A 9,749-nucleotide genomic window follows, 5' to 3' on the forward strand; every position below is an offset into this window, starting at 1 on the left:
CAAAATTCAACAATCACCGGTAGTTACAATGACGCTACCCCCAGCTTCGAGTCCTGGGAAAATGACTCCATTTCACACTTTGGTAATTCTCTCTCTCTCTCTCTCTCTCTCTCTCTCTCTTTCTCTCTCTCTCCTTACCCCTTACCTTTTATTCCTCTGAGATCCTAACTAACTGCCTATATGGATTGACTATCATGCTCTCCCTCTATTAGTTCATATGGTAATCCTTCATCCATGATGGGGCTCTTCTTTCTCTCTTACTTGTTGGGCCTTTCTCAGTGGCTAGCCCATCTGTTGCTTCAACATTCTCTTCTGGTTCCTCAATTGGGCGGCTGCTGTTTTGAGTTTGCTGGCTGGGTTCCTTGTTAGGCGTATCAGTTTACTTCTTTTCAATGATAGTACTTTTTGTTTCCAGGCTAAAAAGTTTTATTATTTTCATTCTTTTCTAGTTTTCTTCACAAAGTTCTAAAAATAGAAAACAGTATGCAATCATATAGAAAACAGTTTATGAATTCTGAGGTAGTATCTTCTACATTTTAGTGAAAGCTAAAGTTTTTCCTTGGGTTTAAAATTCTGACACAATCTCTAATTTGATTAGATCTATTTGCATGGCTACATCCAAGCAACAGTAATCTACAAATAAATAACTATAGTGGGACTGCAATCTGAATGAAGATGCTCGGTATGTGAATAAAGCACAAAAATTTAGTTCCAATACACCCAACAACTAATAATGAGTTAACTTACCAGGCATATAGAACAAGTCAAGTCGATATCAATTTTGATGGAATCAAGTAGCTCACAAGTGAGTGCTGGTTTTCCATCCTTAAACGTTAGAGAACATCCATCAAAGAAAGCATGTGCCTTCCTAGACTGGACCTTAGTTTCCCTCAGATTGATGTGGAAGGCCATAAGCTCACAAAGCCAAGGACTTTGCAAAATTTCCTTGTGCATACTCTGGACCTGTGACTTGAACATTTGTCCTTGCCTGGAATAATGAACCTGCATGCAGTGACAAATACAATTGAATTAATTAAGTACTAATCATATACAGATTAAAGAATTAATTAACACGCCTCATAATAATTTTTCACCTGAATTGTCCAAACATAACAAGCAAAAAGGGACACAAATAATGCAATACCTTATCATATTTCTTCAGTATTTTTCTGTTGAAGGTAGTACTATATGAATGAAGAGCATACTTTATGAGCTAACCCACTGTGAAAGAGTTTTTCGGTGACATGAAGTTTCCAATGTATCATTCCACTACACCCTTTTGCTTGTAGTACCCCTTCTCTGCCAAGGCCTTGCTCATAACCTTAACAATGATTCCTTCACGCAACCAATAGTCCTTCCTGTTGATTTTCTCCTTTTTCTTCTCCTCTTCCCTTATCAATTCTTCCAAGGTTGACTTTCCTCCACTGCCACTCTCTTCTCTCTTCAAACTATTTTCCAAATTCCTTTCCTTGTATTTATCTTTCTCATCCTCATCAAACACAGCCTTCTTCGATGAATTATCAGAATCATTAATAATGGAGTAATTCACAGTAAAAACAGTAAGATTTAGAGATTAATTAACACTTATTCAACAATTATTATTCAACCCATAACAAGTTCACAAATTAACTAACAATAATTATTCAATAATTGTTATAAAAAAAATACCTAGAAGCTAGAAGCCCTAGAACAGAACAGAGCAGAGCAAATCCTGAGCAAGAGGGAGACAAGGGCACGACCGAAGGGATGGCAGGTGGAACAGAGATAGTGCCGGTGACGATGGAACAGAGCTGCGCGACGGAAAAAGGAGGTAAGCCCGGCGACGATGGAACCGAGCTGCGCGACAGTGCTTTCAAAGCTGAAACAGTAACTGCACGACGGTGGAACAGAGCTGCACGATAACGACAGTGACTTCGAAGCTCGTTTCGGCGACGGCGGCGGGAGATGGACGGAGGTGAGGGAGTGAGATCGATGACGGAGAGAGGAAGGAGGAGCTCGAGGCTGATGGGAGGGATGGGTTTGCGTTTAACCGTTGTGTGGAGCTAAGGTTCCTCGGTTGGGTAATCGGTTAGGGCATTCTAGCAAAACAATGGCGTCTTGCACGCACATTGAGACAGATGAGAGAGATCAAGGAGCAAAGAGGATAGGAAGAGGAGAAAAGAAGATGAAGAAGACTGAATCTTTCATAGGCGTGAACGAGAAGGTTTCTGAACTGAGATGAAGAATAATTTTGATTTTTTATTTTTTTAATATGTTTAACACAGATAAAGAACAATTTTAATTTTTTATTTTTTAATATGTTTTTATTTTGTTGTTTCAATTATTTGAAATTATAAAATTAGGATTAATTGAATTCTAAAATTTAATTAATTTAAAAGGATATTTTTGTCTAATCAAATAAAGGAAGAATGTTTAAGTCTTTTTATAAAATTAAATAAATAAATATTTTTTATTTTTATTTAATTAAAAAGGGTGTTTTAGTAAAAATAGTGATATACTATATATTAAAAAAAACCTTAAATGCTGACGTGAAAAATAAATTCCACATATCTTATTGTTATTTATCCATATTTTAACCGTATCGGTACGTATAAATTTATTATCGTACCATAACAAACACCATTTTATATTATTAGATATAATCTAACACTATTAAAAATACTAATAATAACTAATTAATTATTACAAATCATAAAATGTACTTCCCCTAACACTACAGTTTAGTCATTTATAGATTCTTCCGCAACAACTAGTTAGTAATGTTTACTCTTCTCAACAACTAGTTTATAATGACAAATTTGTAACGAGTTTATAACAAGTTTTGCAATGACTAATTTGCACAACTACCTTTATAAATACTAATTCATAATAACATTGAGTTATTTTAAAAACTATACCATAAAAAAATAAAATATTTTATGTCACAAATGAAAATACATAACAAAAATTAAACAAGTTATGCCAATTCATTGCTAACACTAACCGAATTAGATTTTAACGTATCGAATTGAGTTAAAAAATACTCTAAAACTTACGAATATATATCGAACTAGAAAAAATTTACCAATGTACACATAAATGGCATTAGGAGTTGATGGTGAAATCTGAAATTAAAAATAAAATAAGTATAAAATAATATATCTGAAGATATAAATGTAATATATTTTCTATATTTTAAAAAATACAAGATAAAAAAACACCAAATTCTTTTCTCTTTCTCTATCTTTGTATTGTATCCTATCTCTCAAACAAAATGCAGCCATTAAAGTAGAAATTAATAAAATATGTCCCTATACTTATTTTGTTCTTTTAAGTGTATATCCCTCAAAAGATACATAAAGGGGAGTCAAAGAGAGATTGAGGTAGCACTAAGAATCTGCCTCCTTGGAACAAGAATGGGTTAAAGTTCATGGTTGAGATTAAAGACAAGTTTTACACATCATTACTCTTGTCCTAGGATGTTTTGAAGGGCCAACACCAAGAGTATATTAACTCACCTTGGTTCGGATATTCCCTAAATATTCAAGAAACCAGATTAAACAACTTTATAATGACATGAATCATATGCTTGCTAATTAATAATACATTTAGTAGTCTCACTTTTTCTATCTTTAATTTTTGTTAGGTAGATCCAAACACAATAAATAAAGCTTCCTCAACTATTATTGCTTTCAAATATGTTTGCCAAAGTGCTTTAATTTATATATATAGCTTTCAGTCTTCTTCTAAATATCACCATTAGTGTTCTAGTGCCTTGGAGTTTTTGTCATCAATTCCAAGAGAAATTTTAACTCTTTCAGATGGAAACAAGTGCTCCAAATGTAAATGTCTTGAATTTTAGTTCTTCTTTCTGTTGTGGAACGGACGAATGCGATTTTCGATGGATCGGAGGCTTTCGCCCTTCTAAAATTTTGCAGGTAGTGATGCTTGTTTGCTAGAAATTAAATGAGATATTTATAGATTCATGCTGTGTCCAAATATATTGGGTTTTTTTTTTCATTCTCATGCATATGGTTGTATTTATATTTTGTAAAGAAAATATTGGACAAGATCATTTTACTAAGGGAAATCATTAAAATTTTATCAAATAAATACTAAAATTAAGCACCCTATAATATATATTATTTACTTTGGATACAGGTTATGTTGCCACAACTTGAAGATTCATGTAATTCCCAGGAACAAGTGTGTGATATTATAAAGTTTGGAAAATCATGTGAGGAAGCAGAATATGCTCTTTCACAAGGCATGGAAAAACTGCATCAACTGCATGCCAAAGCAACAGCAGCAGGTGACAAGGGATCTCAACTGATTTTTGTCTCTCAAATGGTTAGCTTTCTAAAGCAGGTAAGTAGCAACACTTCCATATTTTCTGTCCATCTAAAATAAAGTGATAATAAAAGAAAGTAAACACATAAATTGTATTTCAGAACAGATATTTTGTTCTTCAACAAATTTTTTATTTCTGGAAGTCTTTGAAAATTTTTCTCATTTGGTCTCTTTGTTGTTATAAAAGTGAATTAATAATGAGAAAATGACAAATTGATCCCTGATTTTTTTGGTCTACGTACATTTAAGTCTCTGAAGATTTAAAAATATATTTAAATTCCTGACCTCTTCAAAATCTTGACATATCGATCCTTGAATCTAATTTGTTCAATTTTAAAAACTCTCTTACGTGTGCATCCGTATCAAGCAGTTGTACAACGAGAGTCATGTTTGATTTTTCCGTTGAGTCTACAGACCCAAGTGAACATGAGGAATCAATATGTCTAGGTTTTAAAAAGGTCAGAAACTTAAATGTATTTTCAAATTCTTGAGAACTTAAATGTTGCCGATCAAAAGGTCAATGACCTATTTGTCATTTTCTCATAATAATTTTTAGACCTAATTGACTTGTAATAAAATTTGTTAGGAACTCTTTTGTTCAACATGTATGTTAAACATTTAATTGAAGCGACGAAAGACTAATCTGTTTGGCGAAAGTAATTTTCAAAAAATTCTAAAAATAAAAAATTTGTTGAGAACTAAAGTGCCAAAAAATTTCGTTGAAACCGATTTGAGTGTTATTTAAAAAAAGAATTTTCTTTCTCCCTTCTATGTTGGTGTCTTTGTATTTCATGATGTGAAAATAAAGTTAGTCATTAAACAGAGTTTTAACCATAAATCTTGTGTCCTAGTTAATCTAACTTATATAGTCTCCAATGTCATAAAATTATTTATTTCAGATTTAACAGCTAATGGATACTAACAAATGAAACTTGTTTTTTTGTTACAACAGGCTAATTATGTTCGTCAAGAATTCTTGCATCAATTCTCTCGTTTCGTTACAGTTTCCCAACAAGCTCAAATTTTACTTGCCTTGGGGATTAAGCTTTCCCAAGATATCTGAACAATACTTTCTTTGTTTTCCTTTAATTCTCACTATGAAAATTTGGTGCATCATTGCCGAATATTCAGATGCACTACTCTTCTAAAAATGCACCAAATTTTTATAGTGAAAGATAAAAAAAGAAAAATGGGAAGAGCACTGTAATATCAACCAATAAATATTGAATCCAAATAAAAATTAATGTATCTTGTTTGTAATGCAAAACAAAATATTAAGGTTATAATATTAGAGAATTTTAAGTTAAATTGAGATTTTGGGGAAAGTAAAAGTTAGATCTTTAAGGTCCAAAGTAAAAGATGCTATATGAGTGAATGAGAAACAAATCGTATGTGTATAGAGTTTTTAGGAACAATTATTAAGAATTTAAGTGGCCATGATTAGGAAGAATTTGTAGTTTCTATTAATATTACTTGGATTAAAGGGTTGAAAGTGGTCACGTTTAAAGCACGTGACTGTTTGAAAGCTCAGTCAAAAAGGTAAGCAAACGAGCCTCCCCAACCTCCCTTTCCCAAAAATGAAAACTTGGCTATTAGAGATTGCATTGGAAACCAAGGAATGAAAGAACTCTGTATATTGCTTTCATTGATTTTACTGTTCCTTCTCACGTTAACTTTAATTGGATTTAAAGGTTATAATTTTCAGTCCACATCAGCGATAAACAGAGGCTAATGCTAAATTATCATATTTATAAACAATTCTCAAGTTTTTCACAATTTTATAATGTATCCTAAAAATACTTTTACCATCCAAGAAGCTTCCTAGTTTAATAGGATACAACTATGTTATGCACAAAAATAAATAATTATAAATTAGTATTTTTATAAAATATATGTTAAAATATAAAATAGTATTAAAATTATGTTAACCAACCCATATATGTTTATATAAATATATAGTTCTGATATAGGTTTTGACTAAGATTGAATTTGGTCATGTGCTACGAAGCAAAAATTAAACACTAGGATAGCATTTGATAAATTGAGATTGGAATATTGAGATTTAATATTATATTTGGTGGTTAGAGATTAAAACTAAAATTTTAGTCTTTATTTCAAAAATTTTAATTTTTTTAATATTTCTAAAAAATAAGAATATAAAAGACTAAATTTTTTTTTGAATAAGAGAGCTCAACACAATAAGTGGAGTAAGAATAACAATAAACAAATAAAAAAGTTAAAAAAGAAAATAAATTAGTACACACTTTTTTTTTTGCCTGTAGCGTCTTGTTTTCTCTTTCTATTTTGCCAATCTTTTTTTCTGAGCAATTTCTTCATTCTTTTCTTGGAGAATAGCTATAATATCATCTTTTTCATTGTATAAAATTGCACCTGATTCCAACGCTAGGTCCCAAAATTTTCTATTTTCAAGCATCTGCTCCTCCAAAATATTATTTCTGTTTCCCTTACTTTCTTTATTCTTGTCCGAACCACCATCATCAACCACCCTCTTCCCAACTACTTCTTCATCGTGTTCCGATAGCTCCCCATGTCTCTTTATCAATGTTGTTCCCTTTGTGCCGAAACCCATGCCACTCTTATTCACAATGTCATCCCTATAACGCTTTTCTTTATTAATGTCTTCTACACCATCATCATCAACATACACACCCAACCCACCAGTCCCTCCAGTCAATGTTACCGGCCGGAGAGTAGCGGCTTGGTTTTCTGCCACTAACTCTTCCTCGATCTCATGACCCAACATAGGTGGCGTCAGGGTTGCGTATTTTTCTTGCCACGTTGAACCTCCTTTTCCGTGGCCAGTCTTTAGCTTTCTTCCTTCAACACTGATTCGGTCTCCCTCGATCTTCTCTGCACTGGTTTCTAGCGCAAGTTTTGCAGATGCAGCTTCCTGCACACTTGTCCTAGACCCTTCTCTAGCGTGCGCATCTCTACACTAATTAAAATTTTAATAACATTTTATTCTTAAAATATTCTCACATTTCACCCCACCTTTCACCCCACCACCACCCCTTGCCATCACCAAATTTCACCACTAATAACAACAATAATACTAAAATTAACAACAATCTCATTGACATATATTAAAATCAGATTTATCAACATATATCAAAATCAGATTCATCAACTCATAACAAGAGAATTTCAAGATTAGAATAAAAAAAATAGTTGGAGAGATTGAGATAGCGCAAAACTGGAACTGAAGCAGCACGGCGAACACATCAAGGAACAGAAAGCGGCACAACGGACCTGAATACAGTGACACGACGTGACGTGAAACTATAATTCGAGAAAGAGCGCGAGAGAAAGAGCACGACACGACGGTACCCAAGCAAGGCGATATGGCACGGCACGATGCGGAATTGTAACTTGAGAAAGCGCACAAGAGAGAGAGAAAGGGGAGGGGAGAGGAGGGTTTTATTATAAAGGGTATTTTGGTAACCTCATTTATTTAAGTGTCTATTTTTATTTTAAACCAAATAAGATATTGAGACATAACTTTCCTGATTTTTTGATCAACTAATACATAAAAGTAGGTATTTAAATTAATTAAATAATGATAAATTCTTAAAATCACAAACTAAAAGCTGAAAATTAAAGAACTACCAGTATTTCTCTTAAAAAATATAGGTAAATAATAAAGTTGGATGCACTAGTAATATTTAAATGTGTCTAAATTCATTTTTAAAGTCAATCTTAATTACATGTCAAAGTTAAATTACAATGTTAGTCTTTATAATTTATAAAATTTGTAATTAAGTCCCTGCACTCAAAAGCTTTTAATCAGGTCTTTATAGTAGTTTTAAATTTACAATCACATTCTTTCATTCAACGGGATATGATGAGGCATATTCGTTAATAGTGTAAGATGAATAAAAATATTTTTGTAACGTTTACTATTAAAAAGGATCTATTTACAAATTTAAAATTAATATAGAAATTTAATTGAAAATTTTTCAAATGTATGGATTCAATTAAAAGAGTTTAATTTTAACATATTGATGGTGTAAAATATTTTATATAATCGTCAAATTACATTTATTCGTTTGAATGACCATTCACATAGTTAATCAATAAGATAATTATTTTTATTAATGTATTATTACGTAATTAAATGTATGTATAAAAAATTTTTTGACTAATAATTTATCAAAATTAAATTTTTACAAATTTAGAGAAACGAAAAAAATTAACAGAATAATTTAATTGTAACAAAACTACCACCTATACTAAAAGAAGACCCAGATGCTAAATGTAGGGACAGACAAAATATCCTTTGCAATTGCTTCCAAATGTGTGAGGGAATTTAACTTCATTTGATTTTCATGAATTTAGGATATCAAATTCATCTTGAGATTGTGGCACTTATTTTTTTTTTCTAGGATAATAATCTATCTCACTTTTTGCATTGATGAATATAGATTCATCGTTTACATGCATAGTAACAAAATCAACCTTCAAGATTCATGATGAAAAAATCGTATTCCCCTCTTATTTTGTTGGGCACAGATTCTATGTGTCGTGTGTGTTTGGCGTTTTGGTGTGTATAGCATTTAACTTTGGCATATTGGTGCGCTAAAAGACGAGAATCGTTGGATTTTTTTGTTTTTTATTCGACGGTATAGATCACTTGTTACTTCTCTCTTTTGATTGGCTACTAACTGCTTTTGTGTTAGAGGAGTTGTTGTTTTGTAAAATTCAAATTTTTATTGGTTTTTTTGTTAAATTCGAAAACTAATGGGATTATATAAAAAAAATTATGAATTCTTAAGTTGAAATTGATTACCGTTAATGATAGTGTATTTTGTTAACTAAGATTCTTTCTTCTTAATTACCAAATTGGAACAAAAATGCACACTCTCTCACCGCCGTATTCCAACGCACTCAGCTACCTCCACTGGAGGAGTGAGCCCACATTTCGGGTCATTCCAACCCGAATAACGGTTAAATACGGTTACGGGTTCGAATCATCAAGCTTCTCGCTGGGAGTCGGGAGCACATGCGCCATCCTATCCAGCAAGGTCGACTCTCAGAACGAGGACTCAAATCCCGTAGCTGCCGGAGAGAACATAGCCGCCGTGAACAGTCACAAATCCACCGTAACAGACCTGAACCTAGTCCACGTCGGCGCAAAAAAACGCTTCCTCCAAAGTCGCTCACGATCTCCGACCTATCGCCAGCACCGATGCACGGCTCGCAAGTGCGCATGGCATACGAGGGAGTCCCCAGTGCGTACTCTGAGGCTGCTGTTGGCAAAGCCTACCCTAACGGAGAAGCCATAGCTTGCGATCAGTTCGAGGTTTCTTTCCAAGCCATTGAGTTCTGGATCGCCGATCGCGCCATTCTATCCGTCAAAAACTCCTTCGGCGGCTGTGTATTGCGTGTTGGAAATACACAAT

General features: G+C 32.9%; 1 protein-coding gene across 1 annotated transcript; it reads left to right on the forward strand.

Moving 5' to 3' along the window:
- The first annotated feature begins 3,607 nt into the window (after positions 1 to 3,607).
- LOC107466512 (TGACG-sequence-specific DNA-binding protein TGA-1A) lies at positions 3,608 to 5,510 on the forward strand. The gene is made up of 3 exons (XM_016085478.3): positions 3,608 to 3,917; positions 4,141 to 4,347; positions 5,282 to 5,510. The coding sequence occupies exons 1-3, from the start codon at positions 3,801 to 3,803 to the stop codon at positions 5,390 to 5,392; spliced, it is 435 nt and encodes a 144-aa protein (XP_015940964.1). The 5' UTR covers positions 3,608 to 3,800; the 3' UTR covers positions 5,393 to 5,510.
- The last annotated feature ends 4,239 nt before the right edge of the window (positions 5,511 to 9,749 follow it).

Source organism: Arachis duranensis, chromosome 9 (genome assembly GCF_000817695.3).
Source record: "Arachis duranensis cultivar V14167 chromosome 9, aradu.V14167.gnm2.J7QH, whole genome shotgun sequence".
Classification (NCBI taxonomy): domain Eukaryota; kingdom Viridiplantae; phylum Streptophyta; class Magnoliopsida; order Fabales; family Fabaceae; genus Arachis; species Arachis duranensis.